The sequence below is a fragment of the Thunnus thynnus genome, chromosome 22 (assembly GCF_963924715.1).
Source record: "Thunnus thynnus chromosome 22, fThuThy2.1, whole genome shotgun sequence".
NCBI classification, from domain to species: domain Eukaryota; kingdom Metazoa; phylum Chordata; class Actinopteri; order Scombriformes; family Scombridae; genus Thunnus; species Thunnus thynnus.
Window position 1 is genome coordinate 2,594,144 of NC_089538.1, and position 18,911 is coordinate 2,613,054.

Consider the following 18,911-nt stretch of genomic DNA (forward strand, 5'->3'; position numbering starts at 1 on the left):
TATACAACAAAAATTGGAAAGAATGCATACAGTTAATGTTGTAAAAGACACAAATCAGCTATTGTATCATGATTATATGTTATGATCATTTAAAATAGTTTAACTTTTTTGGGAATATGGCGTATTTCCCAAAATGTCGAACTGTTCCTTTAACTAATTAAATGAGGGGAGGGGATTCATTGACTGGTCTGGACATTTTTTTTAAATGTGGATTTTATTTTATTTTTTAATGACCCTTTAAAGTTTCCATCTTTATCAAAATCCCATTGAGCACTGACAACTTTGCAAGACTGAAATGTGGCTTAGCACTGTTGATGCTGGAATGTGTGCTAAATAAGCGGTCAGTGTTAAAGGCTTATCTGCTGGCTGTGGGCCTATATAATAACTGGGTTAGGAAGGGATGCAGGTGGATGGCTGCAAGCTCATGTTGCAGAGCCCTTACTGTATAGAGGCATCTAATCCCAGTGTGTCTGCAATGCATTCCATCACATCCAGAGCCATACCTCACACATACTGTATGTCTCTGGCTATTTTGCAATGTACATCGACACAGAAACTAATGTATTCATTAATAATTAATGGTGGTCTTTATTGATGGACCCTTTATGAATGACTTTATAAACATTCATACCTGCAGAACTGATGGTTTATTAAAAAATGAGAAACTCATGACCATCCATAATGCCAGTAGTTACAACTTTTAAACATGTGTCAAGGATGATTTAAATATGAAAGTATACCACTTAGTTTATGTAAAATAATATAAATATTTCTTAATGAGAACACTTTTTCTGGGTCAACAGAATTGAAATCTGGGTTAATTTATTCTCTACTACATAGTCCTAATAAGTATTCATCATTGTGTTACAATGTCTTTTAGAACAACCAATGAATTAATATAGTTTGTACAAACAATCCCACTCAAAGTCCACTTACTAGCTTCTCCCAGAGCTTTAACTATATCATGTAGTTCCAGCAGATGAAGTTTGTTAGTTTTTTGCTGATGAAGACTGTAATATGGTTGAAAGCTCTAGAAAAAGCTAGGAAGTGGATCTGAATTTAAGATTGTCATAACAATGCATGCCAAACCATGCATGATGCATGCAAGTAGTATGCTAATATGCAGACTATGTTTCTTTAGGAACTTAATTTCATGAGTTAACACTCAGCACTACATTAATTCAAATCAGTTTAATGTCACGAGTTAATTATAAAAGATTCGTTGATTTCATTAAGTTCCTGAATCATATTTTAAAGTTCAAGTAAAATCATACCTGGCTTCCATATATGATGTTGCCTTCAAGTGCTCCTCGTTAACTCTTCTTGTAGTGTTTTGATTTTACACCATTTTCTTGTTCCTTCAAAGTGATTTTGGTTGCAAGTAAGCTAATGAACAAGATGAATGACGTTTTTAAGTGCGCGGTGTTGTTTTTGATATTGTTGTGGAAAACAGTTAAATATAGTTGCTTTGTTTGAACCACGTATAAACTAGACGCTTATTTTGACACATTGGCAAAAGATGACATCATCAGCTGTTGAAGGCGCTTGTGTACTGTCCGAACATAAATGTGACGACTTGCCAATTTAGTCATCAGGCAGAAACTACAAAAATGTTGTCAATTATGATTTTTACAGGAGATTCAAACCGAAGTCTATAATACGTCCGACAGCATTTGAATGCATCTGGCGCGGTTAAACGACGTCATTATGCGCCACAATAATATACATGTGGAATGGTGGCTAAGTTGAACAGTCTGTGTAGTTGTCCAGTATTACTTTCTTACTGCTTCATTGTCGTGGAATTATACAGTGACGACCTTTTATTGGCTATTAAATGCGGTCAGTGAGTTTCCTGCAAAACCTCGTCAACCACCTAAAGTCAGCAGCTGGTTGACACAGAAACATTAGCAAGCAGCTAACTTCCAGCTATCTGCACTCTTCACTGATGGCTGATGACAGCGTGAAAAGTGAGGCTTCGTCCCAGCAGCAGGACAGTGAAAACGGAGAAAATAAGTTGAGTGAAAAGACTGTTAGCAGTAACGGAGAAGCTGCAGCAGAAAACCAAACTCTGTCGAAAAGGCAGAGGAAGAAGCTCCTGAAGCAGCAGAAATGGGAAGAAGAGAGGGAACTACGAAAGTAAGAAATCTCATTTTAATACTGTCTGTCTCATTAATGCATTTATTACTGCATTTCAGTGTGATTACAGTTGTCGGTTGATGTAGCACATCATGCTGTTTGTACTCTTTAAATGTCAAAGTGTTGGCTTCAGTGTTCTGTCAAGACAAACTCCACTCAAATATCTTCCAGTTTAAGGGTGTCTTGCTTCTAGTTGCTATTTTTCCATAATTAAAATGAAACATATTTCAAATAAAAAGACCACTGATGAATATGGATAAACCTTAAGCAAACAAATAAGTCCATAGTTAGATGTGACATACGTTCACCGAGCACTTTATTAGGAACACCTGTGCAATCTAATGCAATTCAATACAACAGCTGTGCTATCAATTCTACTTTTAAGAAGCTTATACATTTTCAGTTTTAGTTGACATTCTCAGAAAGGTGATAATTCTACTTTATGTTCATTATTGTACATAATATACTGGGGTGTATTATATTGAAAAGCGTTTTTTTGTGGAGGTCAAGATGAGATCTGGAAGACCAAGAAAACTCTTGGAGGGAACTGCTGGTATGCTGGTCAGAAAGGCAAATCGGAAGCCCCATATGACTGCAAAAAACCTGCAGGAAGATTTAGCAGACTCAGGAGTGGTGGTGCATTGTTCCACTGTGCAACGATGCTCGTACAAACAAGACCTTTATGGAAGAGTCAGTAGAAGAAAGCCTTACCTGCATCCTCATCATAAAATCCAACATCAGAAGTATGCAACAGCACATCTACAGAAGCCTGATGCGTTTTGGAAACAAGAGCTGATGAAGTTAAAATAGAACTCTTTGGCCACAATTAGCAAAGGTATGTTTGGGGGAAAAAAGGAGCAGCAACAGGCCAACTGTTAAGCATGGGAGTGGATCTTTCATGCTTTGGGGTTGTGTTGCAGTAGTGACACAGGACACATTGTAGGGGTGGAGGGAAGAATGGATTCCACTAAATACCAGCAAATTCTGGAAGCAAACCTCACATCGTCTGTAAAAAGCTGAAACTGAACAGAGGATGGCTTCTACAACACGATAATGATCCTAAACACACCACGAAATCCAGCGTGGAATGTCCTTGCTGAGTGTAGTTTATCCGGGATAGTTGTGTGTTTTTGAATGTTATGGGAGAGTTGGAGTTTAGTGTCGCATCATCGCCCACGTTGGCAGTATCTGACTTGTGCTTTCTGCTGCAGGCAGAGACGAAAGGAGAGGAAGCAGCAGCGTCGCCTGCAGAGGCAGAATCATCATGAGGAGGAGGGAGGTGAAGCTCAGAGTGCCAGGAAACGTCCACGCAGAGAGGTGACGCCCAGCTCACTGAGGCTGGTGGTGGACTGCAGCTTTGACAGCCTCATGTTGGTCAAGGTGAACTGTTCTTGGAGACACTTCAGAGGGTTGACTTCCATGTGTAGATTCAGAGATATTAACTGAGGTACTGGGCTCTTATCGACCAATGTTCTTGTTGTCTGTTCAGGATGTTTGCAAACTTCACAAACAGATCCAGCGGTGCTATGCTGAGAACAGACGAGCCCTACATCCAGTCCAGGTGAGTGGGTACTGATTAACACATGAAACCAATAGAGACGATGTCTAATGCTTGACCTCTGCTCTACTTTCTCCAGTTTTATCTAACAAGCCTCGGAGGACAGCTGAAACAGAGTATGGATGCAAAAGACAAAGGATGGGTGAACTGGAAGGTAAGCAGCCAGAGCAATTTCCCCTTTTCTCTTTTCAGTCTGGTATTTGCTTTACAGGCAGGATAGAGGTTTAGCGTGTGATTGTGCATGTAGTTGCCACAGTCAGTCTCACCATGAGTAACGAACATACAGCAGACAGCATCTGTATTCACCTGGAAGAAAAGTAATTGAAAACACTGCAAAATGGTAAAGAGCTCCCATGCCATAAGCTACACAAAGACATTTTTACAGAGAAGAGAAACTATGAGAAGCAACACTATCTAAGGGGCTGTGGAACTGAACAATACTTTTTCTGAATTAAATGTGAATGTAATAAAATCTAAATATTTTTATTAACTTGTCTGAAAACAACTTCATGATTTTGACCAAGCTGAAAATTGAAAAAAAAAAGCTTTATAATAGGACTGTCTCTTCAGGATTTGTGCTAGTGTTTAGCTTAGCCAGGGATGCACTGCAATAATGCTTTTCTCGCTGGCAGAATGCATCTATACCATGATACAATTTGTTCAACGATATTGACTCACAGTAAATATGCTCTCAAGAGGAAAAAACGGCTTTGTGTGCTCTTAAATTGTCAAACTAAAACAATTTGGTGGCTGCACAAATTTATCCTAAATGATCTAATTATGATATTTATGTGCAGATATTCTTGTCTCTGTGGCCAATTTCTAAATAGAATCAAAAAGTTACCATACAGAAAATAAAAAAATATAATCAGATAATAATCTAAAAGTGCTGCTAATGTTCCTGTTATACTTCATTGTTAATGTAATTGTATTTTTGAGTTTCATTTTTCTCTTGGCAGAAAACCCCCTTCAGTAGCATCTAGACTGTATGGAAGATTTAAAATGCCTAAATTACAATCAAATCAAACAGAAATAAAGTGAAATACAATACACACTTGTACACACACTATATGTATTTCCCTTTTTTGTGCATGCATTTACTGCCATTATTAAATGAAAAACACAAGTTAAAAGGAAAATTGTTTGGCTTAAATTGGAAAAAATTAACAGTTCTGTGCTGTTCTTAGTAATATTATACACCTCTTCACTTTCTCTGTTGTGATTTGATTTTAACATGGAGAATTAATGTCACAAAGCAATTTATTCAGTTATTAAAGACAAAAAGCTACTGTAAATTTCATTCAACATGTATTTCAATTATTATGACTCAATAAATATATAAAGGAAATACAAAATAAAAAATGTGTATTGTATCTCACTTTATTTTTTTGTTTGGTTTGTCTTTATGTAGGGATTTTAAATCTTCCATAAATAACTGTGGAATGGCCCTGAAATGATTGTTATTAAGAAAACTTGAAATTTTCCCACAGTTTTTACATGGACTACTTGTACCATATGTCCATGTGTGTGCTTGCATGTCTGTGTGCAGGACATTACCATCTCAACAGAACACTACAGTGAAGTTGTGGCTAAGGAAGAGCTGGTGTACCTGACGTCTGACTCTCCCAACGTGCTGGAAGAGCTGGACCCAAAAAAGGCCTATGTGATAGGAGGCCTGGTGGACCACAACCACCACAAGGTCCGTCTGTCTGTCTCCACAGCTGCTGGTTTGACAAACTAAGCTGAATAGATGATGGAGAAAATGCTTCAGGTGAAATGTATGCATCCTGCTTCATGATTTCTGTTTGGCTTTCAGGGGATCACCTTTGAGAGAGCGAAGGAGCTGGGGATTGATCATGCCCAGCTTCCTCTAAGCAGTTTTGTCAAGATGAACAGTCGGAAGGTTCTGGCAGTCAATCATGGTGAGGACTAGCATGATCAGACCAATATATGGACATGATGACAGTTGTTTTAAAGCAGGCCACAAGTGGCTTTAGGATGTTATGCATTTGGGGTAAAGTAGCCCACTTTTTTTCATTGACCAGTTCAGTTGTGATTGGGCTAGCAGACATTGGTAATGTATGTTACTTGATCGTTTCCTAAGTCTCTCCATGAAACCGTAAATGTCTAATCTTAGTTTAGCAACTGTATTCAGGAACAGCAGCTGAAGCTTTGCATTTCTCAACATGATGAAGTGCATGGGGCTCTAGTAAGAAAGATACTTGATACATGAAGACTATGAAGTTATATCACATTTCCAAAACCAAAATACAAGAATGAAAGTGAATGGATCAATACTGTGCGTTTGTCTGCTTTAACATAAGCTGCTAACCTTAGCATGCCTGGCTAACTAGCTTGCCACCTTCAGAAGTAGTGACCTAGTATTACTTCATCATTAAATCATTAAGTAACTACATTATTTAGGAGGTTACAAGTTACGTTATAAAGCCCTGATTAGAACTGATGTGTATAGGAGCTGGTTCCTTATAATGCAATATCAGAATTTACATTACCAGCAATGTCCTGCTCTGTATCGCATGCATATCTGAAACCATTTTAACCTATCCTCTGTTTTTATACAAGTCAGCTGAAGACTTAAAAAAGTGAGTTACTAGCTTGCTGAGCTAATGCTAATTAGCTAGCTAGCTAGCTAGCAACAGTTGATCAGATCCACCTGCAACAGTTGTCATTTCAGACAGCAAAGCCAACAGTCAGCAGTTAAGAATGAGTCTGAGTCTGCTTCCATCTTAAATCAAGAACTCATTGTTACTAAGAATTTTTAGTGGTTTGCCAGCGTTAACACTGTCAACTTAATACATGAAACGCTGGAACAGAAAGCTTGACATGTGTAGTAACGGTAATCAAGAGGGCAGGGCTTAGCGAAGGATTCTTGATTTTCCTGGCTGTACAGTAAGCTGTTTGAAGAGGTTGGCTAAGTGCTTTGACTCTCAAACTTGTTCCCAATGCTCTACTGCTCTAGTTTGGTTTTGAAAGCTTTCATCTCTCTTGCAGTGTTTGAGATCATCCTGGCGTATCTGGAGAAGGGCAGCTGGCAGGAGGCATTCTTCACCATCCTGCCTCAGAGGAAAGGAGCGGTAGCCGTCACCCAGGACGGAACAGCCATTCAGGAAAAAGAGGAGGAGGATTCAGACTCGGACTCTGACCCTGACACACCAGACCAAACTGAGAAAAGTGCTTAAAACACCTCGAAACATAAGTTCGGACATCTGATGCTATGGGACTGAAGAGGATGTGTTTGGATTTATTGATCCTAAGGCTGTTCAAAAGAATGATGTTCCTATTTCTTGAAAATTTCATTTTTTTTACTCTATATATTTATTGAAAGTTTTAATTTGTGCCTATTTAATGGCTCAGAATTTAGTTGGACTGCTCATATAAATGGGACATTTCAGTTTTGCTAAAATTTTTGGCAGAGTATTCAGTTCATATTACATTCAGGAACATAATAAGTAACACTTTAATTCTTTTGTTTGGAGCTGAAAGATAAAGCTCAGATCTGTGCCAAATTGAATCGTTTCAAAGAAAATATTTCAAAAAGGATAAAGGCAACACATGACCATGATTGCTACTGAGCCTGGAATTCCTTTTAAGAGGAGTATATTCAGGATATAGAAAGGACAGAGTTGGATACATTCTCTGCAGAACTATCTAAGAGTATAACAGAGAATAATGTCACCAATATGTAAACTGAAAGAGAAAATATATTCATTTTACTGTCTTATTAGGACATGGGCCAAAATAAATGTTAAAAATGAAAAAATAACACACTCTCTTTTGCACCAACATATACAGTATGAGGTGCCAGCCTTGCATGATCAGAAAGTGTGTGAGACATATGAATGCATCTGTGGATGGAATAATCACAAGTAAGTTGGTGTCTTAACCTGTAAACCATGGTGGTGTCCTGCAACACAGAATGAACTGAACTGAACTGTACTACAATGCTGCTAATTGTTCTGCAGCCATGATGCTATGCTATCAAGACAGATTTGAGAATGATAATAGTGCTTTGGATGAAATATTTTATGTTAGAATACATTACATTAAAATGATATGATATTTGACATTTGACTGGGGACCTGCTTAGGCCCATACCCTTGAATACTTATAGGAACCAGTCACCTTCCTCTGAATTTATATGGGCTAGTATGTCTCATCTGATGCAAATGTTTCCCGCTAATTGCTGTGACGAACCTATTGGAACCACGTGACCAATTGAGATCAACTGTGGCAAATAAAATCCTAGCGAAACACTATAGTCATGGCAGATGAAACTGTAAGGTAAGGCAAATAAAAAATAGTTTAGGAAAGATATTTATTATGGAAGGGTCAGCTCTGGTTGCAACTACAACGGAAGTTGTGGTATCCCTGGTAACAAGGTAAGGCGACGCTAAAGCGGAGAAGAGTGCAGACTTCATCCAGTTGAAGTAGCTAGGTTAGTCCGTTTTATCATATGAGAAAGGAGGGTCCAATGTCTCGAAAAGCACTGAAAGTGGTGGTTGATTTAAAGTTCAGAGCGGTAAGATATGTCATCTTCCTAATTAAGTCTTAACCTGTCCTCCTGGTGTGCATTGGTTCTGGATAGAAAATGATAGGACAACCTCCAGTCTACATTCTTATTACTATTGTTTTTATATTGCCCTATCTACTGACAAAGATTCACATTTGTTAGCACCGGATTTACAATGCTGCATGAAACGTTGAGCGTTACTCTGTAATTCGGCATATATGTAATACACCGAATATACGTTTAATGAATTCAGTTTCAACTTTAAAATTAGTCGACCCGCTTTCTGTCTCTCCAAGCGGATAGCTTCTAGTGTTTGTTATGTATGAAAGTCTAATATTTCATTCCTCTGGACATATTTCAGCATTATGGTGAATTTTACAAAAGGATGTCAATAAAGGTTAGCAAGGCATGCAACACTGTAAGCTTGAGAGAAATCTGAGTATTTCCATTTTGTGCTGTTTTACCCTTCTTCTCCACTCCATCAGTTCAAGTATCCATAATCACTTAATATTTGAAGGGAGACATTTTAATAAGGAGTCCGTTAATACTTAAATACATTTAGCTAATAAATACTTTTTCTAATTTGGCAATACAGGAACTTTATTTGGGCAATAACGTATTAATATTATTATAGTGAATTGGTAGTTGTACTCAAGTGAAAGATCTGCCTCTTCCATCACTGCTTGTAGGACTGAACATACTACCCGGGATCATTGTGTAAAAGGCCTTTTGATTATAGTGCACAAGTCTCAGAAATATATATATTCATATTAGATAAATGTAAGTACATTTAAAAATAGGTCATGCTTATATTTTCATGAACAGGCAGAATGATTTTGATATAAGCTGACCTCATTATTAAAGGTCACACTCAAAACTGTTGCTGTTGGAGTCACATGCCTAATAGTTGTAGGCTAGGGATCATTCATGATTGCTGTAAACACAATTATACTGTATGTGTGCAACTACTAACTAGAATTCTCAACAGATTGAGACTACAATCCCCAGAAATATTTGGTGTATTTACATGTTCTAGCAGCACAGGTGTTTTGCAACCAAACTTAGCAAGTGATTTTCAGTTTCTATGGGTGTCTCAAAGTTTATGAATATACCAAATGTGTCAGGCTGACTTTTTGGGAAATGAATAGGGAACTAGATGAATGAATAAAGGGGAGAACCTCAGTGTTGGAGTGTTCCTCTAAATCATAGCATAAAGTAATTTAGGACTTTTGTCACCTCTGCTGGCAGCCAATAGAAAATGGCTCAAGCATAGTACAGATTTGACACTACTTATTATATAACCCTCTTTAGTTGAACCAATATTTATTCCTCTCAGGTTTCTTGTCCTGGAGTTCATCTGCCAGCCAAGGATGACATCTACCTCAGCATGTGCTTTATGGGCCAGTACCGTCAGTCTGAATGTGTCCCTGCGGTCTTCCCTCTGCTGTTTCATGAGAAGATGACCTTTGAAAAGGTAGGTGTTTGCTTCTTATTCATGTGGGAGAAAGATAAGACAAAGCTAGAATTGAATAATATGAAGTAGCGCAGAAGCTTTCACTGCTCTGCATTACTGAACTGTTTAAAAAAAGTGTGTAGGCCCACTAGAAACAATTGTGAATGTATTAAACTCAAATGGCTGTTGAGTTTTCTCCTTTATTTAATGTTGTATATATATTGTTGAATTTTTATAGGTATTACTTAATTATATCTATTTATAAATCCCCCATAAAGTTCATTGAGAACTCCTGTAGATATACTTTATTAATATCACTTGTAAAATAATAGAGTTTAATAAAAAAAACACACAAAGAAAAACCACAATCAACAAAAAACAAAACTTGAATTTTTTGTTTCTAGATTTTCAGGCATGCAGTTGACCCTGGGGACATCGCTGTAATGCTCGAGTGTAAGTTACTTTATATTTGGTTGTATACAGTGTTATGTGGCAGGTATTGTATTAGTTAATGAATTATCACACTCATAATCCTATACCTAATCCTCTCATGCATTAGGCAGGCTGTATCATAATTTTTGGGATTTAAAAAGTAGTATGAAGCCCTTTGTGTCACCAGTGGGAGCTGTGTGAAATTCGATAAACTGCCTCAAGTGATGTCACTTGAGTCAGTGTTGGTTGGGGCTGAAGAAGTTTGAAAAGTAAACAAATCTGGGGGTGTGAGGTTACCAGACCTTTATAGCCCGCTCCTCATCTCTGATGGAGGCTAGCAGCTCCAGGCTACATTAGCCACGACTAGCATAACACGCCACAGTCTTCGAGAACTGTCAGTGGTTGAGTTGCATTGTGGGTAATGTAGGCACCAGGACAAGAAAAAAGAATGTGCAGAGTAAAAAATATATCTCTGGTTCTGCTGCATTGATTTTGAACCTCTTTTTAAATTGTCCATTGTGAGTCTGACAATCTTATGAAAAATGCTGAAAATAAAACGCATTCATGCATTTTAGATTGACGGTCTGTACTGATATTCATTTTACTCCATGTGTGTATTTTCCTGTATTGAAATCAAGTATAAACCTAGTATTATCACATCAATCTGAAAGAACTGATTATTACATGTATTTTAAATACGTTAAACCTGTTTTAATTTATTTTATTATGTATGTTTGTATAGTATAAATTATATGGTATTATAAGTTGCCACATCAGTGATATTGGTATTTATCCTGAAGCATAACTATGAATATCCTTATTGTGAATTTGAGATATGGGCCTCTAGGTTTATGGCGTATTGTGCAGCATTATTTGCTGGCGGAAAGACCAGTGACAGTAAGTGCACAGCCAGTGGCAACAAGACTAAAACTGTGGTGCTAATTAAACATAATGAGCCATGTCAACTAAATCTCATCACAGTTTAACAGAGGTTTACAGAGATCCACCAGCTTCCACACAAACAAATCATAATTTAGCTGAACAAAAAATGTAAGAAGAAACAAGAACATGTATCTCCTATGTTGTGAAATCAGTGTTTTGTTTCCTTAGGTGAGATTAACTTACCTCTGTTATATTTGTAGCTTGTGACTCCACATTTATCTTAGATTTAATTTATCATACAGTAACGTGCATTCTGTCCACTGGGGATCTGATACTGTAGATCTTTCTTAATGTGATACTTCATCTCCTCAGATGAGACGATAAGGATTGAACTGGTGCAGCTGATTCATCCAGGTGATGTTGTTTTTGTTTTTTTTCGTATTCGTTTTCTATTCTTTCTTGATTACTACATGGCTCTTTATAATTACAGCTATTGCTGCACACGCTTAAACTGTATTCCTCTTTTCTGTTCACACACATAAATGAAGATGCAATGCTTTAAATGGTCCATGAGACAGAAAGTCTTAACAGTCACTGACAGAGGTGTGTTTGTGTGTGCAGTGGGGGACACTCTGGCCTGCTTTGAGGAAGATGCTCGACGTTTTTTATTCCCAGAGCCCAAACTGGTTCCCTCTTTCTCTGGAGTGGACCAAGAGGTTCTGATGACCCGAGCACCTTACTTTCCAGTAGGTCCAATCCTGATAAGTTACCTTAAGGTGTTTAATAATGTTATCCATTTTCTACACATAGCCTGAAGGTATTTTGTGCTGCTTTTTTATGTCCTACCAAAGGTAACATGTTCTTCTTCAATGTGTAAAGTTTACCAAAAAAAGAAAATGTGGTCTTATTTTGGATACACTAATAAAAAAGCATTATTGGTTTGAGATAGTAGATAACATGGGGTCATTTGTTGGTGGTATCCCAAAGAAAAGCATCATAGAATCACATTTAAATGCAATTTGCAATCTAAAATATTAAACACAAACATACACGTAGCATGTTTAATGTGATGATGAGTTAACATTTCCCATTTTTCAGAGTTTAGAGCACTGGTTTCTAAAATTCTGATACCATGATTCACCATGGCAATGTGTTAGAGTGTTTTTACACCCTCACCTTTAAGCTGAGGAAGTGGTTGAGAGAGTTTTCACTAAACTTGGAATAAAGAATATTGATAATATTCATTGATAATATTGTTACAATGCAGACCACAGGCCCTGGCCTCTATAGCAGGGAAACATCATGCTATGATATCTGAATATGACATCTCCTCTCTGTTTGCCAGGGTATTGCTCCAAGGTTGGAGTTTTCCACTAAAACAACCATCATTGAGTGCTCAGCTGATACAGTGATCAACATCTACCCAAATGTACCCATGGTAAAGATTATGTTAAGTGACTCAAAATGTCTGTAAAGTTCATCTAGTAAATACAGTTATAATGTAAAAATATTCACTGAAAGGGTTCAACTAACACAGGATTTTGAAAGCCTGTGATGATGACTTCACCAAAAGTGACAAAACAAGCGCTCATTGAAGCTGACAGAAAACGTTTGTCACTGGCTTATTTATTGTTAAGTAGCAGGTTTTAATGATAAGGCTGGTGCTATTTTAGGTTTTTAATATTCAAAGTCCAATTAAAGATGAAAAAACAATGCACTACTTACAATTATAATGATGCATATGTGTCTAATACATATGATGTATAATGAATCAAACTACATCACGTCAGACACTGGTGACTGTATTAACTGGAACAGATTTAATTTTTCTCAGTGTCCTTTAGGGGTTCCTTGAAAGTGTGATCTGAACTTTTTTTTTTCAAGAGATGCTACAACACAAGGCAATAAAACCACAAGCAATTAAATAACAATTAAAACCACATTACAACAGAGCAGAGCAGCAGGAAAAGCAATGAATAAAATAGTAAAACAATAAAACAAAAGGACTTTGGTTAAGGTCAGGGACAGATTGTGATTTTGATTAAATGTAATAAAGTAAGCACATCATGCTGTGTGCTTCAAGTCACTGTTTAATTTTTTCAATATTTAACCAAGATCACCATCTTTCCTGAAAGTGCTGTGAGTGACTAAACAGCTTTTTATGTTATGTGTAACTTTTGAGACATCCACTCCTTTGTTTTCCAGAGGCCAGTGACAAAGAGAAGCAGGAAACGCTCCAGCAGGCCCAGGACCTCCTCTCCTCAGAGGAAACAAGCTCAGACCCAGGGAAGGAGACAAGGTGGCAGAGTGGACAGAGAAAGACACAGCATTGCCAAGTCAGACATTCCTAGATCCCAATCCCTGTCCCCACTGAGGGCTGGAAACAGCCAGCGCCTGGCCCGGCACAGCCTGGCCAACTGGGACAAAAGCAGCACCTCCCAGCCTGTAAGCTCACACAACACAAGACAACACCACAGCACTGCTTCAAGATTAAGGCAGTAGACATCAAAAATGAAGATTTTTTTTTAAATTGCCCATCATTTTCAGCCAGGAGATGGCAGAGAAGAGCTAAGTTATTTATTTTTACAGCACTGGGCTTTGAGTGTATCCTTTGGTTTGAACCCTGTCTAATACAAATATAACTCTGACTTCTGTCACCTCTCTCACCTAACAGCTCCTCTCCTGTGTTCTGTAACATTTCCACCAGTGAGAAGGCTGTAGAGTCAGTTGTAATGAACCACAGAGTGATGGTTTACATAGCTGGATACTTTAAAGACAGGTGCCCTTGAGCAAGACCCTTAACTCCAGCTGCAGCGGTAGAGCTGCTCAGTGGCCAGTGGGTCAGACTGTGGTTATACTGGGCAGCTTCCAGGTGTGAATGTGTGTCACTATGTGTGTGTTTATTGGGATATTCCTGCAAAAGAGAGCCTGGCTCTCAGTAAAAGTTCCCTGAATGAATAAAGATTGAGAAACCCAGAGCATATACTACAGATTATTCATTTAGTAATCTTAATATTTTTAAAATGTAAACACACACAAACAGTAAGAAACACATATAATAAGTGTCCATTATGTAACTTTGTCTAAACACACATTGATTTAACTTAATTCATTTTTACAGGCCACTAAACATCTTATCCTGGTTTCAGAAACCTGGATAAGGCCTTATCCCAATTTTGAGAAACCTAGATATGCTACCTGGAGTACTCCAATAGAAACCAGGATACTGTGGCATTTAAACACCTGATCCAAATTTCTGAATAGTCTCTGTTGGTAGAGATTGAGATGTTGAGGAATCAAGATACAACTGCACACAAATGATCAGAAACCCGAATACTGAATCATGTATGCAGGGATATGGCTGATGCTTGGGGTTAGTGCAGAGTGTCTGCAGGTCTTGATTGCTGACATGGGTTCTGTTTCTGTGGTGATTCACATACTGCTTAATAGACCTGAATCATGTCATCAAACTGTATGCTGATTTTGTATATTCTGGGCAACTATTTGTCTTGAATCAGGATGCCCACTGCTCCAGAATACTGAGGTCAGTAGGCAGGCTAGTTTTGTTAAACTTAGAGCTTTGTGACACTGAAATCAAGCATCTTTTTGGTTAGAAAACTTTTTTTTAAATGTTTGACTAAAAAAAAAAAAGAAAAAAAAGTGAAGTTTCGGTAAGTTTAAGGTAAGAGTATGTAACTTTTGCTGAACTGCTGTTGAGTCAGTTGTATGGTTGTATAAAGAGAAAGAGAAGAGATGTATAAAGAGAACTGGATACAGTGTTGGAGGCAAAGCCCTGTTTATTCTTTTGAAAGTTGCTCAGTGAGGCATGAAGCCAAAAAAGCTACTTCCTGCTGTAAAGAAATACCTGGATGAAAACATCCTGCGCATGCTCTATGGGTCCATGGACCATGCTCAGTAGAGACTTCTGCTGACCAAGACCGCTAAAGGGGATAAAATGATTTGATCATGCAGCTCTTCTAGACTTTCGAAATGTGATCAGACCGAACGGATCAAATTCTGATAGTGAAACAAGTCATTTCATGGGGGTTGTGGCGCTCAAAAAAATCCACTGATTTAGAGATGTCTCTTTCACATTTTAAGTCTATGGGAAAAAGTCTTCTTGGGCCTAATAGCATCACAAGACATTGTAATTACACGGTTTGGCCACTATGTCAAATTGGCTTCAGAGCCCGGTGCTCTTCCTTGGGGCTTGGTCAGTAGAAGCAGGAAAAAGCAGGTTTAAAGTTAAAGATACAGTTTCTGATTTGGTTGTAGTGTCCAATAGCTCCAGTTTCCTCCCAAAACACTGTTTTATGCCAGTTGACAGTTGGGTTGAGTCTCAAACCAGTAAACTGGGAGGAAATAATGGGATTGCCATTGGACACCAATACTAAAATCAGGGTGTACACCTTTATCTTTAAAATCATAAAGTATCATCCGTACTAAGCTGTAAGGAAACTACAGCCAGTTTATAGAAGTATATTACCTTTTCTGTCTCCTCTTTCACAATAAAATTGTCTAACAAAAGCCAACCTCTTTCCCAAGATGACTACAGCCCTGGTTGGGAAACTCATATAAACCCTGTAGCATTTCGACCTGCTTACTGTGTCATCATCCCTCTGTGTATAGATGTTGACTTCGTGGCCTGGATCCAGTCAATCTTCCTCACCCCAGCGCTCTGTAGTGTTTACCAACTCCTCTTCACCTTTGACCAGGTCTTCATCCACAGGTAGAAAGCATCATATAAAGCTGTTTTTACTACTAAACATGCTTTACAGTCCCAAATTACTTACCATAATATCTTGTAAAACTCACTACAATCGTTATATTGCTCTGTTGACATGACCCAGTTCACTTTAACAAGCTGATAGTGTTTTGATATAAACCTACTTGCAGTTGAGTACTGTGCTGTAACCTACTTACAGTTAGGTTTCGATCATCAAATAAATGCATACATGTTGTGACTCTCATAAAATATTTTCCTCTTTTCTTTGTTGTTTTAGTGAGATATTCTCCTACTGGCCGAAGACAATCTTTATCCAATGGTTTGGTAGGAACAATTTATTTCCCTCCTCTTTCACTTCTTGGACGGGACATTGTGAGGTTTATCGGATGTGGTTTTAATTTTAAGAAACACAAGCATTGAAATTGAAAACATTTTTGGAAATATGCTTTTCTTCTGTTTGTTCCAGAAGTGAGATGAGAGATTGAGATTTTTTACAAACTTGTTTGTGCTTTAAGTACAGAATACATTCAGACATAGTTAGCCTAGCTTAGCATAGAGACTGGAAGCAGGGGGAAACAGCTAGCCTGACTCTGTCCAAAGTGAAAAAACAAAAACGCTTTCCAACACATCTAAAGCTCACTAATTCCGCATTGTATCTTGTTGTTTTAATCTGTACGTGAACAGAAATGTATAAAACGACAGTCTGTGGTTTTTATGTGCTGGAACCACTTCTTATCAGTCAACGGCCAGTTGTAGTGACCGTGTTTGGCTCCCTGGAGTCTTGTTACACTGAAGATGTCATGTTTGGTAACATTGTGTCTGTACAGAGACCAAAACCTGTGCTCATGAAAGTATCTGGCAACCTGAGCTGAAGCTGGTGATGCTGTACAGACATACTGGGTGGATGGATATACCATTGTTTGACAAGAAATAGTTCCAGCTCATAATTTCCCCTAAAACCACAAATAATTTTTACATTTCAGAGTCAGGCTAGCTGTTTCCCCCTGCTTCCAGTCTTCATGCTGAGCTAGGCTAACCACATGCTGACTCCAGCTCAATATTTAACAGACATGAAATTGATGTCAATTCAATTCAATTCAATTTAATAAGGCTTTATTGGCATGACCAAATTGAAATACAATATTGCCAAAGCACATTGTACAAAGTAGTACAAACAGGGAGAAGTATAGATTTTAACATATAAACAATAAAACATTATGTTAACCTTATTGTTTGAAAACAACAACCATGTCAACAGTATTTTGTAATGCAAATTACATTAATTGTGCTTGAAGGAGGAAAAGGGAAAAAAAGGTAGCAAAAACAGAAAGATGAACTTAACTGACGGATATCAGCAACAATGGAAATAATAATAATATGTTTGATTTGAAAAGAAAAAAAAAAAAATATATATATATGAACTCACAGTTCTTCAGAGTGTGGCAGGTAAAGACGTACTGCTAGGCTGCAGTTCTCTATGTGCTCTCCTAATAGGATTGGTATTTTGTTTATGTTGGTTATGTGGTCAAATTCAGGATGTTTGTATTTGAAATTGGGAAATATTTAGTTGGGACTGGCTGGAGTTTTGTGCATTGTGTTTGAAAGTGCAGCTCTGTGTTGACTTTGTCTTCCTTGCACAGCTGGCAGAACTGCTTATCTTTGGGAAACCATGATTTTTTTGTATCGGCCTGTCTCGATGGCCAGGCTGTGCTCACTGAGTCTGTACTTTGTTAAGGTAGTTCTTTATTTTTCTTTGTCAGTGACTGTGGTCAGGTAATCTGCCACACTGTACTGGCTTTTTAGCGCCAGATAGCCCTTTTCTTTGCTCAGCTGATGTCAATCTTCTCACCTTTCTCTCAGAAAGAAAGCCAACAAGTGTATTTTTAAAAGTGTTGAACTACTCCTTTAAAATACCACTGGTATGACATTATGGATTCCAACTTAACAAACTGAAAGTGTTGACGCCTTTCTGTTTCTGTTGGTAGGTTGGTGGTATATCTGAAGATGACTCCAGCTCTTCAGAAACACATGACCCTCTTGACTACCACCAAGGTCCTGAACCTTCAGCAATGTGGCGGTCTTACAGGGAACAAGCTAGGCACAGCAGGTCAGTTTCTATATTAGCTTTGAACATTGACATTGCACTTAGCAAGCTTTTTGTAAATCCCAGTCTGCTGAGCCCTAACCACCAAGTTGGGAAGTATTTACTCCATTTAACCAATTAAAATTTAGTTGTTGCTGCTTTTTCCATAACTGAATGAACTGAACTTAACTGTCTTTAAATAAGCTTTGGAGCTGTTTGAAGGCGTATTTAGGTGTAACCACATCATGGAGCCACAGTATCTCTGCTTTGCATGTTAAGTTTTGTCATATTTCAAGCGAGTCATGATGGCTACTAAAAAACATCACTAAATGGCAAATTCCCTGATTGTTTCAGGTCTCAGTCCTGCTCTCATAGAGAATGGGAAGAGGTCCACGAACGGGTGCGGGGACTCCTTACGACACCAAAAGCTGTACGCCGACTTGTCTATGTAAGTAACACATAACATTAGACTCAGCAATAGATGTCAGTGCATCAGTATGTGTTTCAGTCATGTTGCTGCTGGCTATTTTGTTGTGCCTCAAAATTCAGTTCTTGCAATATGCAGTTGAGTTGTGAATACTGGCAAACTAGTCTTTGGCAATAGGAGTGTAGAGGACTCTCTCTCCCACGCATGATTGTTAGGTGCAGCTAATATCTGTGTTGTTGTGTTAAAGGGGGCCACACACTCCGAGGTAGATGAGATTTTAGCCAGGAGGTCCATCTCTCCAGGTCCACCATGATGACCTTGCCAGGCTCTTGATAGGTAAGATGCATCTGTCTGTATCTTAATTTATTTCAGTGCCTCTGGGTCTCTGGAGGGCGAATTTAACCAAAAATTCTGTTACTGATATGTAGTATATTTGTCATGTACAATGTCTGACTTTTTTTCTCATCATTAGGAGGAGAGACCGTCATCTTGCCAATGAAGTCTTCAGACATCATGACTCTCCTGGTGTATGTGTGTGCAAAACAGAGAGGTATTTTATTGCAGTAGTTTGAAAAAATGCCTACACATGTTTTAGTAATGACTGGCAGAATAACATGTTTTATGTTAAAATAAACCTTTTAGAATTGAAGCTCATTGTTATATCTGTTTAATCACAGCCTGTT

General features: G+C 38.1%; 2 protein-coding genes across 4 annotated transcripts; both read left to right on the forward strand.

Moving 5' to 3' along the window:
* The first annotated feature begins 1,695 nt into the window (after positions 1-1,695).
* trmt10a (tRNA methyltransferase 10A) lies at positions 1,696-7,277 on the forward strand. The gene is made up of 7 exons (XM_067579115.1): positions 1,696-2,136; positions 3,348-3,516; positions 3,626-3,697; positions 3,774-3,848; positions 5,244-5,393; positions 5,511-5,616; positions 6,707-7,277. The coding sequence occupies exons 1-7, from the start codon at positions 1,946-1,948 to the stop codon at positions 6,892-6,894; spliced, it is 951 nt and encodes a 316-aa protein (XP_067435216.1). The 5' UTR covers positions 1,696-1,945; the 3' UTR covers positions 6,895-7,277.
* Positions 7,278-7,641: 364 nt separating this feature from the next.
* On the forward strand, positions 7,642-18,877 carry spata6l (spermatogenesis associated 6-like). 3 transcript variants are annotated; one of them, XM_067579113.1, is made up of 13 exons: positions 7,642-7,996; positions 9,562-9,699; positions 10,083-10,131; positions 11,365-11,406; positions 11,614-11,738; positions 12,338-12,430; positions 13,198-13,437; positions 15,622-15,721; positions 15,996-16,042; positions 17,704-17,825; positions 18,156-18,249; positions 18,476-18,564; positions 18,701-18,877. In XM_067579113.1, exons 2-12 carry the CDS (start codon positions 9,613-9,615, stop codon positions 18,539-18,541), a joined length of 1,065 nt encoding a protein of 354 aa, XP_067435214.1. In that variant the 5' UTR covers positions 7,642-7,996; positions 9,562-9,612; the 3' UTR covers positions 18,542-18,564; positions 18,701-18,877. The 3 variants fall into 3 exon arrangements, with proteins under 3 accessions (XP_067435214.1, XP_067435215.1, XP_067435213.1); XM_067579114.1 differs by having other exon boundaries at positions 7,996-8,094; XM_067579112.1 differs by lacking the exon at positions 7,642-7,996 and adding an exon at positions 8,004-8,234.
* Positions 18,878-18,911: the final 34 nt, after the last annotated feature.

Bases quoted from the DNA above. Each gene is read 5' to 3' on its own strand.
- trmt10a (XM_067579115.1), top strand. From the start codon at position 1,946: ATGGCTGATGACAGCGTGAAAAGTGAGGCTTCGTCCCAGCAGCAGGAC. The intron at 3,849-5,243 runs GTAAGCAGCCAG...GTCTGTGTGCAG, and splicing joins AAGGATGGGTGAACTGGAAG to GACATTACCATCTCAACAGA. The intron at 5,394-5,510 runs GTCCGTCTGTCT...TTTGGCTTTCAG, and splicing joins TGGACCACAACCACCACAAG to GGGATCACCTTTGAGAGAGC.
- spata6l (XM_067579112.1), top strand. From the start codon at position 8,169: ATGAGAAAGGAGGGTCCAATGTCTCGAAAAGCACTGAAAGTGGTGGTT. The intron at 9,700-10,082 runs GTAGGTGTTTGC...TTTTGTTTCTAG, and splicing joins AGAAGATGACCTTTGAAAAG to ATTTTCAGGCATGCAGTTGA. The intron at 17,826-18,155 runs GTCAGTTTCTAT...TGATTGTTTCAG, and splicing joins GAACAAGCTAGGCACAGCAG to GTCTCAGTCCTGCTCTCATA.